The 18,914-nt window shown below is 37.3% G+C and overlaps 1 protein-coding gene across 7 annotated transcripts in view; it reads left to right on the forward strand.

Moving 5' to 3' along the window:
* Window positions 1-18,914, forward strand: part of FAM13A (family with sequence similarity 13 member A) — a 374,625-nt gene that overhangs the window by 165,698 nt on the left and 190,013 nt on the right. For 6 of the 7 annotated variants that reach the window (XM_058721927.1, XM_058721926.1, XM_058721925.1 and 3 more), the window contains exon 6: window positions 17,633-17,710. The exons of the other annotated variant lie outside the window; for it this stretch is intronic. In XM_058721927.1, coding sequence (XP_058577910.1) covers window positions 17,633-17,710 — 78 coding nt within the window. The remainder of the gene's footprint in view (window positions 1-17,632; window positions 17,711-18,914) is intronic. 7 annotated transcript variants of the gene reach the window in all.

Genomic DNA, 18,914 nt, shown 5'->3' on the forward strand with positions numbered 1-18,914 from the left:
CCTTTTACCCCTTGGTAGGAATCATTCTGTTGTGTGTGTTTTAAAGTGTTTCCCAGAGCTTTCCAAGTTGGAGTCTCAGAACTACTGCAGAAGCTCTACTAGCTTGGTAATGACACCTTTATTAGCTCTTTTCTTCCATCCGTTGTCACCCATTTCCCTGCTGAACCACTCAAATGAACTACTTGCCCTCAATCCTTGTTGTAGTGCCTACTCTCAATTGGGTAGGTGGGAGTCCAACCTAAGACGTCTCAAATTCTACTCACTCAATGAAGCCCCCTCTCATCTCCAGGTGCAGTTAATCTCCATCTCCTCTATTGTCTAAGGGCACTTTCTTTCTCCTTCTTTTAGGACAAGTCTTGCATTTTGCATTGGGTGAGTTGCTTTCCTCCTCTTGTATCGCATTATAGGTTTTTCAAGGGTTAGAACAAGATCTCCTATTTACTTATCCTTCATTTTTTTCTCTAAAAATTGTAGAGTAACTCATATATTCTTGTGTCTCCCAAAGCACTTACTCTAGTTTCTTATATTTACTCAAAAACATCTATTGAATTGCACCATGTACACCTAAATAAAAGCTAACTCAAATTTATACTAGGAAAGTCATGTAACTATTCTTGGAATTAGTACTGGTTCACATTTCTAGAGTACACAATAACAGTTTGCTTAACAGAACTCTATCCAACTGATTTGCCAGTTTAATCAATTCTCTGCATTTGCTTTTAAAGCCTACTGACTGCTGTCCATGGCAACGCTGAAGGCTGGTGGCTAATAAGCTATTCTCTCATATACTTGTTCATTACTGGTTTTACTTTATGCTAATCAAAAGTTTTGTCTTTTCCCAAAACTATTCATGCCAGTTTATTCTTTATAGTACCTGTATAATTTAATTAAACAAATGCAATGTTAACGCCATTATAACTATTTGTAGGAAAATGGTTTCAGAGTAATTAATACAAGCTTCTGTAAGAGATTCTGAAATCTTAGTGGATTAATATAATTCAAGGTTATTTCTCAGTCACTTCATAGTGCAGTGAGTTGAGCAGCCCTCCTCCATTTTTTCTAAACCCTCCTCCAAAATTGCTTCAGCAGGAAAAGAAGAGGTTTAGAATATGGGATAGGTTTCTGACTACACCTGGAAGTGGTTTAAAACACTTCTTAAATTTGATTGAGCAGATTCAGTCATATTGCTCCCAACCTGTAAGAGAGACTAGAAATGTAGTCTTCCTGGTGCCTAAGGAGAGGACACAGAGGAAATGAGATGGTATGGTGTACACAAAGAATTATTTCTGTTACAAAAGGAAAGTTGAATACATTGGAAAGACTTGATAAAGATTAAGAGGTTTACATTTTTACTTTGTATAGGTGATACATGATGATTGTGGTTTATACAAGGAAAAAGGTATGGAATTCCAAGCTCTTGGACTATTCCCAAAAATATGCCCACGTCAAAAGACTGGAAAATAAATGAACATTTCGGTGTTTTAAAGTAAAAAAAAAAAAGTATTATTTATATGTATCATTTTTAAAATTTTAATTTTTCTTTTCTTTTTTTTTTTTTTTGAGAGAAAGTGGACATACATCTAGATGGTGGGGAGGGGCAGAGAAAGAAAGAGAATCTTAAGCAGGCTTGACATGGGGCTTGATCCCATGACCCTGGGATCATGACCTGGCTGAAATCAAGAGTCAGATGCTCATGGGGTGCCTGGGTGACTCAGTAGGTTGAGTGGCCGACTTTGGCTCAGGTCATGATCTCACGGTTCATGGGTTTGGGCCCCGCATCAGGCTCTGTGCTGACAGCTCAGAGCCTAGAGCCTGCTTCGGATTCTGTGTCTCCCTCTCTCTCTGCTCCTTTCCTGCTCCCATGCTCTCTTTCTCTCAAAAATAAATAAACATTAAAAAAAAAAAGTCAGATGTTCAGCCAACTGAGCTACCCAGGGGTCTCTATGTATCATTTTTAAATCGTCCTGTTGTAATTTACTTTCAGGATTACCTAACTTTCAACATTTCCTTATCCGATCAATAGGAAGGATTCTTCCAGAATTCTTTTATACAGTTAATAGCAGTCCTTTGGAGACAGACTGCTTAGTTTCAAATTCCAGCTCTGCCACTTATTAGGTGTGTGACTATGGACAAACTACTTTTACATTCAATACATCAATTTCTATATTATAAGGAATTTAGATAGGGGCACTGAGGTGGATCAGTTGGTTAGGCATCTGACTCGATTTTGGCCCAGGTCATGATCTCAAGGTTTGTGAGATCAAGCCCCACATCAGACTCTGTGCTGACAGCACGGAGTCTGCTTGGGATTCTCTCTCTGCTCCTCCCCAACTCATGCATGTGCTCTTTCTCTCTGTAAAAATAAATATATATTTTTTAATTTAGATAGCAAAAGTATATATCTCATAGGGTTATGAGAGGTTATTGTGAAGATAACATAAATAAATATATAATCACTTAGAAAAATGCCATGCCTATAGTAAGTACTATGTAAGTGATAACCAGTATTCTATTTTGATTATCATCATCATTATTGCAAGATTTTATTACACATTTTTCTACTGAGTGACGACACTATAAGTGACACCGTAGTAAATATTTGCATAACTTAAAGTACTTTGGTTGCAAACAATAAAAAAGGAAATGTGGCTAAAATAAGACTAAAAAACAAAGGAAAAGTAAAGTACTTGTTTGGAAGTACATGGGGTATTTCACAGAACACAAAGCAAAAGCTGAGCACATAAGCAAGAAGGCAGTATAGGAGGACCAGCCCTGGTTCACCCACAAAAACAATGACCTGACAACCACTAATGGATGAAAGTAGCTCTGGGAAAGCTTCAGAGTACAATGAAGAAGACCTAGCAACTAAATGGAGCTCAAAAACCAAGAATGGCCACATAGATAAGTGTAGACAAAAGCATTTTACCTGCATCAGATTATTCTACAGGCCAAAGCACATTTTTTACCAACAAGGATCCTCTTGGTTTTGATTTCCCTCTGTGGATGTAAAAAAGAACAAAAGGACCCCAGCAGCCCTCACTGTCACTATGAACAACCACAGTCTTGAGGACCCCTATAGTCTCTGCTGTTGCTTACAACAGCTGAGTGAAGACACCAACATATGAAAATAAATAACATGGAAAATCAAGGAAACATGACAGCAGCAAAGGAACACAGAAAATTCCCAGGAGCTGACCCCCAAAGAAATGGAGATCTGTGAAATGCCTGACAATTCAAAATAATTGTTTTAAAGAAGCTCAGCAAACTACAAGAGAATGCAGATAAATAACTCAATGAAATCGAGAAAACAATACATGAACAAATTAAGTTCAACAAAGAGAAATCATAAAAATTACCACTCAAATTCTGGAGCAAAAGAATACAATGAGTGAAATGAAAAAATGCAGTAGGGAGCTTCAGCAGCAGACTCAGTCCAGCAGAAGAAAGAATCAGCACACTCAAATATAGGTCATCTGAAATTAGCCAGTCACAAGATTAAAAAGAATGAAAAAGAATAAAGAGAGCCTACAGGATTTATGAGACATTAAGTAAATCAATATGTGTATTACAGAAGTCCCAGAGAAGAGTGAAAAAAAAAAGGGGGTAGAAAGCCTATTTTTTAAAAAAAAGGCTGGAAAGTTTCCAAATTTGAGAGAAATGGGCATTCAGATTTATGAAGTTCAAAGGACTTCAAATGGGATCAACTCAAAGAAACCTATACTGAGACACATTGTAATCAAACTGTCAAAAATAAAGGACAAAGAATTTGAAAGTAGAGAAAAACGACTCATCACATATAGCCCTCCACCCCCATATAAGTTTACTAGTGGATTTCTCAGAATAAACCTTACAGGCAAGGAAAGGGTAGACTGACATATTCAAAGCACTAAAAGAAAAACAAACAAAAAAAAATACTATACCTGGAAAAATTATCCCTTAAGAATAAATAACAAACCAAGGGAACAAAACAAAAACTGAGCCAGATAAACAAAAACTGAGGAAGTTTGTCACCACCAGACCTACATTGAAAGAAATGCTAAAAAGAGATCTTCAAACTGAAATAAAAGTATGGTGTACAACAGGCAGAAGCATAAATCTCACTGTAAAAGTAAATATATGAAACATTTTTTAATGTTTATTTTTGAGAGAGAGAGAAGGAGAGAGAGCACGAGCAAGGGAGGGGGAGAAAGAGAGAGAGAGAGAAACAGAATCTGAAGCAGGCTCCAGGCTCCCAGCTGTCAGCACAGAGCCCGACACAGGGCTCGAACTCACAAACCGTAAGATCATGACTTGAGCTGAAGTCGATGCTTAACTGACTGAGCCACCCAGGTGCCCCTAAAAGTAAAAATATAGACAAATGCAGAATAATGTTACATTATAATAGTGATGTGTAAATTACTTTTAATCCTAAAAATTAAAAAATAAAAATTTATTAATGGACACACAAAAAGAAGCAAATTCTGACCACAAGAAAGTGAAGTATGTCAGGATGGTAAAAGTGTGGAATTATGTGACTAAAGTTAAATGGTTATCAATATAAAATAGATTATTATAGCTGCAAAAATATTTTAGGCAACCTCAAGATAACCACAATGAAAAAATGTAACCCTATAATAGTTCCACAGAAGATGAGAAAAGAACCAAAGCAAACCATTTCAAAAAAAATTAAATAACAAATGAAAAAGTGGAAAAACAGAACAAAACAAATGCAAAACAAAACAATGAGCAAAATCACAATAAGTCCTCACCTATCAATAATTACTTTAAATATAAATGGGTTAAACTCTCCAGAAGGAATAGCGTGGCTGAATGGATTTTTAAAAACCAACATCCATTTATCAGTCAATAAAGAAGATTTGGTGTATATATATGCAATGGAATATTATTCAGCCATAAAAAAGAATGAAATCTTGTCATTTGCAATGACATGGATGGAACTAGAGAGTACTATGCTAGGTGAAATAAGTCAGTAAACGACAAATACCATACAATTTCACTCGTGTGGAATTTATGCAACAAAACATGAACTTAGTGGGAAAAAAGGAGAGGCAAATCATAAACAGACTCTTAACTATAGAGAACAAACAGGGTTGCTGAAGGGGAGGTGGGTGAGGGGATGGGCTAAAGGGATGATGGGTGTTAAGGAGGGCACTTGTTGTGATGAGCACTGGATATTGTATGTAAGTGATGAATCACTAAATTCTATACCTGAAACTAATATTACACTATATGTTAACTAACTGGAATTCAAATAAAAACTTGAAAAAAAATAAACCAACATCCAGCAATATGCTCTCCATAAGAGTCTCACTTTATTTTTTTTAGGTTTATTTTTAGAGAGCGAGCATGCATGTGAACGAGTGAAGGAGGGGGAGAGAAAGGAGAGAGAGAATCCCAAGCAGGCTCTGCACTGTCAGCACAGAGCCCAATGCTGGGATTCATCACTTACATACAGAACTGGGAAAAGAACACAGTAAACCCAAAATTAGCAGAAGAAAAGAAATAATAAAGATTAGAGCAGAAATAACAGAAAATGATAGAAAAATCAATAAAACTAAGTTTTGTGGGACATCTGGGTGGCTCAGTCGGTTAAGCGTCCAACTTCGGCTCAGGTCATGATCTTGCAGTCGTGGGTTCAAGCCCCACATCAGGCTCTGTGCTGACAGCTGACAGCTCAGAGCCTGGAGCCTGCTTCGGATTTGTGTCTCCCTTTCTCTCTCTGCCCCTCCCCAACACGTGCTGTATCTCTGTCTCTCAAAAATAAATGAACGTTAAAATATTTTTTTTAAAAAAACTGAGTTTTGTGTGAAGAGATTTAAAAAATTAACCCCTTAACTAGACTTACTAACAAAGAAGAAAGAAGACTCAAAATTAGAAGGAAAGAGGAGAGATTACAATAGCTACCTCAAAAATGAAAAGGATCCTGGGGCGCCTGGGTGGCGCAGTTGGTTAAGCGTCCGACTTCGGCTCAGGTCACAATCTCGCGGTCCGTGAGTTCAAGCCCCGCGTCGGTCTCTGGGCTGATGGCTCAGAGCCTGGAGCCTGCTTCTGATTCTGTGTCTCCTTCTCTCTCTGCCCCTCCCCCCTTCATGCTCTGTCTCTCTCTGTCTCAAAAATAAATGAACGTTAAAAAAAATTAAAAAAAAAAATGAAAAGGATACTAAGGGACTACTATGACCAACTATATGTGAACAAATTGGATACCCTAGAAGAAATGAATAAATTCCTAGGAACATGCAGCCTATCAAAACTGAATTAAGAAATAGAAAACCTGAACAAACAAAAATGGAGATTGGCTCAGTAATCAAATAACTTCCAACAACAACGAAAACCTCAATACCAGATTTCTTTCAAAGAAGAATTAATACTAATCTGCCTTCTTTTTTTAAAAATACACAACTTTTATTGCATCTTTAAAACATCACAAATAAGTCAGAGGTATCATCTGACATCTTGCTGTTTCTATAGCTGGACAGCTTAGATCTGGTCAGCTTGCTGAACTGTTCCTTTTTCAGAAACTGATTCCATCCAAAAATTTTATGATATCCTTGTTTTTAGCTGTTGTGGCTTACTGAAAAAATTTGATACAAGTTCAGTGTTGTTTCCTTTAGGAATTAACTCATAATTCTGGGCTTCAGATACTAAACAAGCCATGGCAGGCCTCATCCAAACCCTGTGAATGTATTTTTTGACCATAAAACTTTGGAATTCAGCAAGAGAACCATTGTCCTGAATAATGACATTGATGGGAAAGTGAGCATACACAGACCTCATATTAGAATTGAAGTCCAGTGTACCACCCTGATCATGTTCTGTACATTGCTACAGGTAGTACAAATAGTGGCTAGTTCCTTTCTATTTTCCCACCATTTGTCAAACTGGAACCCCTTCTTTTTCTTTTCAAAAAGACTGAGTCCTACACTGATGTGGTTGAAGTCCACCTGCATGGTTCCTCTGGGGATCTTCACAAAAACAATGCTTCAGGTAACACTTCAGAGTGATGTCAGCATTTTCTGAAATGTTGGTAGTTTGACTGCTGAGAATGGTCTTCATTGTCAAAGTAGATGCAGAAAAAAACAAAACAAAACAAAAAACTAATCCTTCTTAAACTCTTCAATAAGCAGAAGAGGGTATGCTTTCAAACTCATGTGATGAGGCCAGCATTACCCTGCTACTACACCAGACAACATCACTGCAAGAAAAGAAAACTACAGCTCAGTATCAATGAGGAACATAGTTGCAAAAGTCCTCAGCAGAATACTAGCAAACCAAATTCAACAGCACATGAAAGGATCATTCAACACGAACAAGTGAGATTTATTCCTGGAATACGGGAATATTTCAATGTAAACAAATCAATGCGATATATCACATTAACAAAATTAAAGGAAAAAAACGTGATTAAACACTTAAAAAACTTAAAACAGAAACAAACGCTTAAAACACTCATAATGAAATCCCTTTTAAAAATAGGTATAGAGGAAACTTATTTCAACCTAATGAAGGCCATATCTGACAAACCCATAGGTAGTGTCATAATGAGGAAATACTTAAAGATTTCCCTCCAAAATCAGGTGCAAGAATGGACATTCTTCCCACTTCAACATAGTACCAGAAGTCCTAGCCAGAACAATTAAACCAGATAGATAGATAGATAGATAAATTGAATCAAATCTGAAAAGAAGTGAAATGGTCTCTGTTTGCATATGGCATGGTCTTACATATAGAAAGCCCGAAAAACCATGCCCCTCAAAACCTGTTAGAACTAATAAATGAATTCAGGAAAGTTGCAAGAAACAAAATCAACATAAAAAAGTCATGTTTCTGTACACAAACAACAAGGTATCTGAAAGGAAATCAGGAAAACATCCCATTCACGTTAGCAACAAAAACAATAAAATACTGAGGAATAAATTTAACCAAAGGGGTGAAAGACTCATACACTAAGAATTGTGAAACAATGATGAATAAATTAAAGACAACATAAATAGGGGCGCCTGGGTGGCTCTGTCAATTAAGCATCCGACTTCGGCTCAGGTCATGATCTCGCAGTTCACGAGTTCAAACCCCGCGTCAGGCCCTGTGCGGACAGCTCAGAGCCTGGAACCTGCTTCGGATTCTGTGTCTCCCTCTCTCTCTGCCCCTCCCCTGCGCGCGCACACGCGCTCTCGCTCGCTCTCTCTCTCTCTCTCTCTCTCAAAAATAAATAAACATGAAAAAAAATTTTTTTAATAAAGACAACATAAATAAATGCAAACACATTCCACATTCGTGGATTAGAAAAATTAATATTGTTAAAATGTCTGTACTGCCCAAAGTGATCCACAGATTCATTACAGTCCCTGTCAAAATCCTAATGATTTATAGAAATAGAAGGAAAAAAAATACAGTCCTAAATTTTATACAGAACCATGAAAATCCCCAAATGACCAAAGCAATCTTGAATGAGAAGAGCAAAGCTAGTAACATCACACTATAGTAATCAAACTGTATGATACTGACATAAGAGTAAACATATAGACCATGGAACAAAATCCAGAGTCTAAATAGAAATCCATGCCTCTACAGTCAACTGATCTTCCCCAACGGTACCAAGAACACCTGATGGAGAAAGGATAGTCTCCTCAATAAATGATGCTAGGAAAACTGGATATCTACATGCCTAAGAATGAAATTGGACCTTTATCTTACATCATACATAAAAAAAAATAACTCAAAATGGATTAAGGGCTTAAACATAAGACCTGAAACTATAAAACTTGTTGAAGAAGACATAAGGGAAAATCTTCTTGACATTGGACTTGGCAATGATTTTTTTTTTTAATCTGACACCAAAAGCACAGATAACAAAAGCAAAAATGAGTGAGACTACATCAAACTAAAACACAAACTTTGTAGTCTGCACAACAAAGGTAACCATCAACAAAATGAACAGGCAGCCTACAAAGTGGGAGAGAATATTTGCAAACCATATACTCAATAAGAGGTTAATACAAAAACAAAACTCATGTAACTCAATAGGAAAAAAAAAAAAGGCAAAGGACCCAAATAGACATTTTTCCAAAGAAAACCTACAAATAGCTAATAGATACATGAAAAGCTGCTCAACATCAGTAATCATCAAGGAAATGCAAAACCACGACAAGATATTATTTCACATCTGTTAGAATGGCTATTATAAAAAAGATAAAAAGTATAGGTGAGAATGTGAAAAAAAGGGAACCCTTGTACTACATTGATGGAAATGTAAATTCGTTTAGCCATTTTGGAAAACAATGTGCAGGTTCTTCAAAAAATAAAAATAGAACTACCATATGACCCAGCAATCCCACTTCTGGGTACATATCCAGGGAAATGAAATTAGTGTCTCAAAGGGATATCTGCACTCCAATGTTCATTGTAGTGTTATTTACAATAGCCAAGGTGTGGAAATAATTTAAAAGTCCATTGATAGATGAATGGATACATAAAATATGTTGCATGTATCTACAATGGAATATTCTTCAGTCATTAAAAAAGAACGAAATCCTCACATTTGTGGTAACATGGATGAACCCAGAGCACATTATGCTACATGAAATAAGCTAGTCATAAAAAGGTAGATACTGTATGACCTCATATATATGTGGAAATCTTAAAAAGTTGAACTCCTGGAAGCTGAGAGTAGATTGGTGGTTGACAGGGGCTGGTACAGAGGCTGAAGCATAAGAATGCCGCAGCCATGCTTTAAAAAAATGGTGGAAAGGCATTCCAGAAATAGAAAACATAAAGGGTGAATACTGGAAGGTAGGAAGGGATCTGGAGTATATGAAGAAGAGAAGAGAAGGCCAATGTGGCTGAAGCATAGTCAGGGAGAGGGCAGATGGTAGGAGATGAGGTTAGAGAAATAGGGAAAAGTTGGATCAAGCAGGCCTGTGTAGGTTATGGCAAAGAAAGTCCAGGAATAATGATGAGACCTTGACAGAGGAGTGACATCATCCCGTTTACATATACAAACCTTGTAGAAGGCAGGATGACTGAAATAATTTAGGTGAACAATGATGGTTATGACTTGGGGGTAGCTGTGTACATAGAAGGGAACGAATCCCAGTTTATTTTGGAGGTAGCACTGACTGCACTTGATGGTGAGTTTGATGTGGGAGATATAGGAAAGGGAAGAAATAAAGTAGACTAAGACATTAGTTTGAGCAAGTGGGTGCCATCTGCTAATCTGGGGAAGACTCAAGGACTGACAGATGCTTTTTTGCTGATAAAGTATACACTCAGGTTTGGATGTACTAAGTTTAGAAGCTTATTAGCAACCATGTAGAGTTGCCAAGGGAGCAGTTAATTAAAAGTAATGTTAACTTAGGAGAAACATCAAAGACAAATGGAATTTGGGAGTCCTTAGTGTATTGGTTGATTTAAAAGCCATGAAAGGGGAGCCTGCGTGACTCAGTTGGTTAAGTGTCTGACTTCGACTCAGGTCATGATCTCATGGCTGGTGGGTTCCGGCCTGCGTTGAGCTCTGTGCTGACAGCTTGGAGCCTGAAGCCTGCTTAAGATTCTGTGTCTCAGTCTTTCTCTGCCCCTCCCTGACACGCTCCCTCTCTCTCCCTCCCTTCCTCCCTCTCTCTCTCACTCTCAAAAATAAACATTAAAAAATAATAAAAGCCATAAAAGTGGTTGAGATCATTGTATCATTTAGGAAAGGAAGATTTTTTTAATCAACTCTTGAGTCACCCCAACTTCATTCATTTATTCAACACACATTTTTTTAAGTAGGTTTCATGCCCAGCAGGGAGCCCAGTGGAGGCTTGAACTCATGACCCTGAGATCAAGACCTGAGCTGAGATTGAGATTTGAACACTGAGCCACCTAGGTGCCCCATATCCAACATGTATTTGTTGAGCTCCTACTATTCTAGGCACTTTTCTATGGCATTGTAGTTACAGTAGTGAGTAAAGGAAACCAATTATTCGCTTCCATAGGACTTCTATATAGTTAATGATCCAGAAAATAAAGCAATAAGCAATAAATATGTAACTTAATTGTTTAGAGGAGAAGCAGCAGCAAAGGAAGGAGACTATGTGGAGTTGGTCAGTGGGAGGAATTTATTCTTTTTCCTACTGGTGATGTCCTGGCAGCTAATGGAGAAGAGTAGTTCGAGAATAAGGAGTTTCCTGAATCAGATGTTGCTAAAAACCCCAGTAAGATGGAGACTAAGCTGTGACTATTTCACCCCTTGTGATGACAAAAAACAACAAAACAGTTTTGAGGGCTTTGAAAATGAAGAAGTAGAGACAGGAATGAAGACCCGCTGTTTCAAAGGAGTTTGCTATAAAAGAAAGCCAAAAAATGGACCATAACAGTGGGAGAAATGAGATCAAGGAAGTGTTTTAAAAACCAAAAAGATAAAATTCCAGAACATGCTTGTGATTAATGGGAATGACCTAGTAGAGGGAATGAGGGGATAATTGATGGAGTGAAATCCTTGAGAAAATAAGAGGAGACAAGACCCCAGGGTGGGTGGAGGGAATCGCTGATAGGATCAGCAACTTATCTTTCATTGTAACTGGAGGGAAGACAGAAAGGATGGAATGTTTGCAGACAGGTTTGTAAATTTGATGGTGGGGCAGCAAGTAGCATCTGCCCCAATGCTTCTGTTTTTCCAATGAGCTCTGAAGCAAGAATGAAATGAAAGGAGTTTGAGAAAAGAGAAGATATGCAGTGTCATGTTGCAGGATGGGAAATCAAGTTGCTAAAGAATTATAGCAGAATTGCTGTGCATTAGAGATCACTCAACATTTATGGCAATAAAATTAACATGAAAGCATCAACCAATTCTATACTTTCCCCAACCACTTTCATTTGCTCAATTTCCAGCACAAAGAAGGCATAGAGCTGGATTCATCCAAGGTTGTGCTTTTTCCAGATGAATGCAGCGATTGAAAACAGGATGGAGAAAACTAAGTGTATTAGCAAAGGAATGAAGAGTCCTGAAATGTAAGCTGATGGAGGGAATTGAAAACAGGAAGAATGCCCAGGGGATTGTGAAAGGTTAGAAAAGGGGTATTACTCATTCATCTGGTTTACCCATTCACTTCAACAATTGAGCTTCTATTCTGGGCCATGTGGATCTATTCACTAGCAAGACTAACCAGCCCTTTCACAGAATAGAGTGAGATGGACAAAGAATTAGAACTTGTATTTTTTTTTTAATTTTCTTAGTTGACACACAACATTACATTAGTTTCAGGTGTATGGCATAGAGATTCAACAAGTTTATGCACTATGCTATGCTTACTACAAGTTTAACTACCATGTGTCCCAGTACAACACTAGGACAGTATCATTGACTATATTCCTTATGCTGAGCCTTTTATTCCCAAGATTTACTCCTTCCATAACTGGAAGCCTGTAGCTGCCATGCCTCTTCCCCTATTTTGCCCAACCACATACCCCCTCTCCTCTGGCAACCACCAGTTTTAAAGTATTAAATTCAGATTTTGCTAATGGCTATGAAGAGAGTAGAGAGGGGCCGCCTGGGTGGCTCAGTCAGTTCAATGTCCAGCTCTTGATTTTAGCTCAGATCCTGATCTTGGAGTCGTGAGATGGGGCGTTCTTTCTCCCTCTGCCCCTCCCTTGTTCACAATTTTGCGTTCTCTCTCTTAAAAATTAATGAATCAATCAATAAAGTAGATGAAAGAGAGTGGGGAGAGAGGGAGCATTAAGTGGGAGGGGAGAGCAGTGTCAATTTAGATAAGGTGTTCCAGCAAGGGAATCCTCTCTACTGAAATTGAACAAAGATCTGAATGAAATGAGGAAACAAACCTGTGAATTACTGTGTGAGTAGTGTGCTAGGCTGAGGGAACAGTGAGTGCTTTTTCTGGTTTTTTTTTAATGTCCAATAGTAAGGCCAACAAAACTGTGATGAAGTATTTTTCCATCCCTATTATATTTTTAAATGGTATTTTCAGGATACCAAAGTGACACAGCTGGTTTAAGCAGTTGGTTATTGCACAAATGTCATTAGAGTGAGCAATCAGTTAAGTCTCATTTCAGCAGATGAAATGTTTAAATATAAATATACCCTGTAATCATGTCTAATTTGTTTATCATTACCTTCTCCTTCTCTGGTGACTAGCATTAGAATGCCATACATGATATGGTTCAGTCAAAATTTTTAGAGTGAATTTTTATGCCCACATATACTTTAATACTTAAAAACACAAATCATTCCCCCTTCAAACCTTTTCAAGAAGTTCTAAGGGAGGAGTTCAAACAAACCCAAGGTCTCTTTCCTTCTCCCTGGGTGTTTGGGGACTTGCTTTAAATGACTTTTCAAAAAATTTAGGTATTACTCACATGCTGTGACTGACCCATTTAAAATCTACAATTTGTTACATTAACAACTCAGGTAACAACAGATGTTGGCGAGGGTGCAGAAAAAGAGTATCTCTTTGGCACTGCTGGTGGGAATGCAAACTGGTGCAGCCACTCTGGAAAACAGTGTGGAGGTTCCTCAAAAAATTAAAAATAGAACTACCCTACCACCAAGCAATTGCACTACTAGGTGTTTATCCAAGGGATACAGGTGTGCTGTTTCGAAGGGGCACATGCACCCCAATGTTTATAGCAGCACTGTTGACAATAGCCCAAGTATGGAAAGAGCCCAAATGTCCATCGATGGATGAATGGGTAAAGAAGATGTGGTATATATATACAACGGAGTATTTCTTGGCCATCAAAAAGAATGAAATCTTGCCATTTGCAATTACATGGATGGAAGTAGAGGGTATTATGCTAAGCAAAATTAGTCAGAGAAAGACAAATATCATAAGACTTTAAGATACAAAACAGATGAACATAGGGGAAGGGAAGCAAAAATAATAACAGGGAGGGGAGCAAAACATAAGAGACTCTTAAATATGGAGAACAAACAGAGGGTTGCTGGAGGGCTTGTGGGAGGGTTGTGGAGGGCTTGTGGGAGGGTTGCTGGAGGGCTTGTGGGAGGAGCAAAACATAAGAGACTCTTAAATATGGAGAACAAACAGAGGGTTGCTGGAGGACTTGTGGGAGGGGGGAGATGGGCTAAATGGGTAAGGGGCATTAAGGAATCTACTCCTGAAATCATTGTTGCACTATATGATAACTAACTTGGATGTAAATTAAAAAATTAATTAAAATATACAATTTATTGGTTTTTAGGATGTTCACAGTGTTGGGCAACCATTACCTAATTCTAGAACATTTTTTAAAATATTTATTTATTTTTGAGAGACAGAGAGCATGAGCAGGGGAGGGGCAGGGAGAGAGAGGGAGACACAGAATCCAAAGCAGGCTCCAGGCTCCAAGCTGTCAGCACAGAGCCCGACGTGGGGCTCGAACTCATGAACCATGAGATCGTGACCTGAGCCGAAGTTGGACACTCAACCGACTGAGCCACTCAGGCACCCCTAGAACATTTTGAACACCCTAAAAAGAAACTCATATAGACTGGTCCCATTAGGAATCACTTCCCTCCTTCTAGCCCCCAGCAACCATAATCTACACTCTGTCACTATTTGCCTATTCCAGATGTTTAAAATATATGTAATCACACAATATGTGTCCTTTTATGCTTGGCCTCTTAGCATGATGTTTTCAAGGTTAATCTGTGTCTAGCCGGTATCCATACTTCAGTCCTCTTTATAGCTGAACGATATTCCATTGTGTGGATATACCATATTTTCTTTATCCATTTATCGTGTGATTTGGGTTGTTTCCACTTTTTGGTTTTTATAAATAATTCTGGCTATGAGTGTTGGTCTACAAGTTTTTGTGTGGACATTTGTTTTTAATTCTCTTAGGTATATGCCTGCCAGTGTAAATGGCTTTTTTAAAAGCATAACTGTAAAAAAGTTTTATCTTAAAAATATTTCTCACTTCACTCCATAATATATCTGTCTTAAAAGAATACACAGGAAAAACAAACAAAAAAAGAATACATGGAGTTCTTTCCAGTTACTTATTTAAGCTACTAGTGGAATTCATTAATTTTTCTCCAGAAATCCAACATTAGCCCTGTGGGAGGTGTTCCCTCTGTGGCTCTGCAGCCCCCGGCTCACTGCCCCCTGCATGGCGGGGAGGGGGGGACCAGCGCTTCAGCAGCAATCTCACGGGACATTGGGAATGCAACTCCAGACAGGTGGTGGGTTACCTTTTTGTCAGTAAATATTGCTTCTTCTTGAAAGAATCATAGAATCTTGATAAACTAGAAAAGTTTCTCAGAATTCACCTAATCCAATTGTTTTATAAATCTTCGAACCAAGGGATGTCCAAAAGGTTAAAATGCTTGCCTGAGTTCCTATAGCCGGTTGGTTAGGAAACCAGGATGAGAAGCCAGATCTCTTGACTTCCAGTTCAGTTCTCTGACTACTAAATTTTACTTTGTCTCTGTTGTTTGAATTTAAAGTCCTAAAACAAAAAAATAAACATAATTCATTAAGTGGCATTTTCAGGTAAAAGTTTACAGAAAATATTTTCAGAGTTTTATAGGGAAAAGCTGACCATCAACCTTGTACTCATTAATTCACAGGGACAGGGTGGGGGAGATAAGAGGAATAAAGAAACACTATCACTTTTAGCCTGTGCATAAGGAAGAAAGAATTGTAGGCATTTGTAAACATTCAGACAGTCATAAACAAAGGTCAGCTATTCCTGTTAGCTTCCCTTAAGAGTCAGCCTTTTTTTCTTGCATGACATTCTAGCATTTATATACAAGTAGTTTTAAAAGGGGTATAAAGATTAAGCATAATTATATTATCCAAGTGTAGTCAAATTACGCAATAGACTATGCAGTTAATCACTTGGATCTCCTAAATGTCATGCTGGATATAGTTGATCCCTCTCACAGTGAGTCAGAAGTGGGAATGGGTTCATTCACTATTTCCAGTAAGCAGCTTCCTGCCAGCAGGTGTTGTGACTTGTGGGAAAGGGTAGGACTAGAATGCGTGCTTGTTTGGAGAGTTCAGAAACGTATCCTTGGGCCTTTCCATCGGGCTGTACGTGAGGCCACAGGCAGCTGAGAGTGTTGGCAGGACCACAGCTACCCCCAGCTTAGAGGAGGCTCTTGATCTCCTCTGAGTCTGGTAATATTGCTCCCTAGCACAAAGCTGGAACAGGTGCCACATACAACTCTGTGGTCCAGGCATGGGTCTCAGCTCTCTCACTCTCTGTGTGATCTTGGGCACATCACCTCAGATGTCCTCAAATCCCCCATCTGTAAAATAAGATGAGCAGGCAGAATAGCTAATTTTTAAAAACTCTTTGGCTTTAAAATGTTATGGTTGTACAACCTAGTGGTTTAAGATGTCAAGTATATTGGATATTAGAGGTAATAAAGAGTTCATAAAGTTATAGAGCCATCTTTGAGTCCCATGTGACATTGGGCAAGTACTTCTGTAAGATTTTACGTTACCCTTAAGGGGGAGTAATGATAATAGTACATAATCCTAATAGGGCTACTGGGGGCAAAAATGGCATTAATGCAAAGACATTAGCACAGTGCCTTCCAAATCCTAAGATTCAATAAGTATTCATTAGTAGTAAGTAGTAGTAGTATTTTCATCAGAGACATTTTATCTTAATAATGTACTGTTCCCTTTAGAAATGAATAAAATTCCAGCAAATTTTAGTAATATTATAAAGTATGTAGACTAAAACATTGTTTAAAAGGTTATAATTAACTGATCCTTAAGTAAACTGGAGAGAAAAACCTATAATTTAAATAATGGAGTGGTGGATGGTGAGCATGATGAGGGAAGGAATGGGATACAGAGGTTGATGTTATAGTGCAAGTGAAAGAAATTGAACTTATTTTCTCCTTAGTTTTATTGTTGTCTATGACCTTATATATTTTTTCTACCTTAATTTGGAAATGAAATCATTTATGAAAAATGTATCCAAATTAGTGGCTACTGAGAAGTGAGGCACTTTTTTATTTTTTAATGAGATTATTACTGTTGTTGTTTGTCACATAGAAATAAATAGTAAATCCGATTCTGTGTGAGCTGCCTCCTTGTAATTTCTGCTAGTTTTGCAAGTACTATTTTGGTGTGAACCGAGGACTTAGAAGCTTAGTAATTTTGGAAACAAATACTCAGATATTTTTCCTCAGGATGTTGGTGTGAAACTATCCCTGTTCAATAGTGGTTTGCTAAACTAATTGAAGGAATTCATTTAAGATTCTTATTTACAGAATAAGAACGCATTTGTAAAATGTTGTAGGGAAAGTTGGCAACCCTAAGTTTGGTGGTTGATATCTTGGAGAATTAACCCCCTGTTTCTCCAAAGAAGAGGGGAACTGACTGTGGATGTGTAAATTACATGATAGCATAGATGAGACTTTTTTAATGGTCATCTCTGAATATGTGTTCTGTGTGTCCCATACCTACTCCATCACCATCTTATCTTACTTGCTTCACTGTTGTAGATGAACAATAAGAAAGGAAATGTTTTGGTTCTTCAAGACAGTCTCTGTGGCTTCTGCTATAAGCAGCTCAAGCCAAAAATGCCTTGTCTCCCATCAAAATTGCTTTTTACAACCTTGTAATTTCCAGTTAGGGTAATGTTCTTTGGTTCCTAATACTTCTTTTATACTTTTTTATAGGAGGCCAGTTGTAAGAACCCCTTACCCATCCTTCTGACAAAAGACTTAGACATGCAAAAACCATCTCTAAAAACCAGGGTAAGTTATGTCTGCTCCTTTGGGCTACCATGTGAAACATTTAGCAGGGTTATTCATGTCCTCATGATTCCATGCTCTGTGTCTTGCATTTCCTTCAGCCTTTTTCTTTATTTGTATTTTTGGTCCTGGTTGCGTAAAAAGTACTTTTCATTTAGTGCTTTAATCCAAGGTGATATTCATCCCCCAATTTTTAAGATACTCCTATTATTTAACAGTGATATATTTCAGTACATGGTTTTACTTATATTAAATCAGGATTGTTTTAAGCCTAAATCATAGGAAATAGTCAAATTAGTAATCTTTCCTTGGTTGTTTGAGGGGTAAAGTGAAATGTTTAGCTGTAATTTCTCTTTTTTTTTTAAATACAAATCACTTTATTGACTTTTCATAATTATAAAAACAACACACGATCAGTTAAGTAAATTTTAACCAGGAAGAAATAAGAACTGTCATACCTATGACAGAATAATCTAATGTGTAAAATTTTGTTTTCCTTATTGTAAGAAAAATCCAAAATTCACATGTTTTGCCAGTGAAAAGAAAAACCCCTTTAACCCAAAATATGTCATGGAAAGTTATTTGATTATTTGTCCAACCAGAAAAGTGATTGCGTTAATTTTAGAGTATCTTTCCTAATCTTTAATCTTTTAAGTAGAACTTCTCCTATTAGGTATATAGAATATTCATAACTGGCCACCAGGAGATTTATAGAGCTACTATTTTTCCTAGTTCTGAGAAAAAAAATGTTCACCAAACTTTGAGTTCACTGTAAGCAAAATTTTAAAGAATTCTTATCTCTGATTTTTAACTGCAAGTTACCGTAAAAATAATGGTGGCTTTATTTTTAAAGGCAAATTAAGTATTGAGTCATTGCTTAGTGTCTTAATTACAGTAAGTCTGTGGTTTATTTTTAAAAGAAATAAAAACACCTTTTTTTTTTTAAATAAAACCTATTCCACCTTGATTTTTTTCTGGAAAATTATCGAAACTATCCAGCATGCTTTCCTTTTCAGCTACCAACTATTTTGGGGTTTGTTTTTTTTTCTCACTGAAATATCTGTGTCTACAAACTTATGTATAATTAATTCCAATGTATTATAGAAATTTTATTTATTGTGAATTAATAAAAATTCAGTGTAAAAAATAAACTCATAAACAAATGCCTTGAAAAAATGCATGATTTGAGGAAAATCATTAGGTACCA

This window comes from Neofelis nebulosa, chromosome 3 (assembly GCF_028018385.1).
Source record: "Neofelis nebulosa isolate mNeoNeb1 chromosome 3, mNeoNeb1.pri, whole genome shotgun sequence".
Classification (NCBI taxonomy): domain Eukaryota; kingdom Metazoa; phylum Chordata; class Mammalia; order Carnivora; family Felidae; genus Neofelis; species Neofelis nebulosa.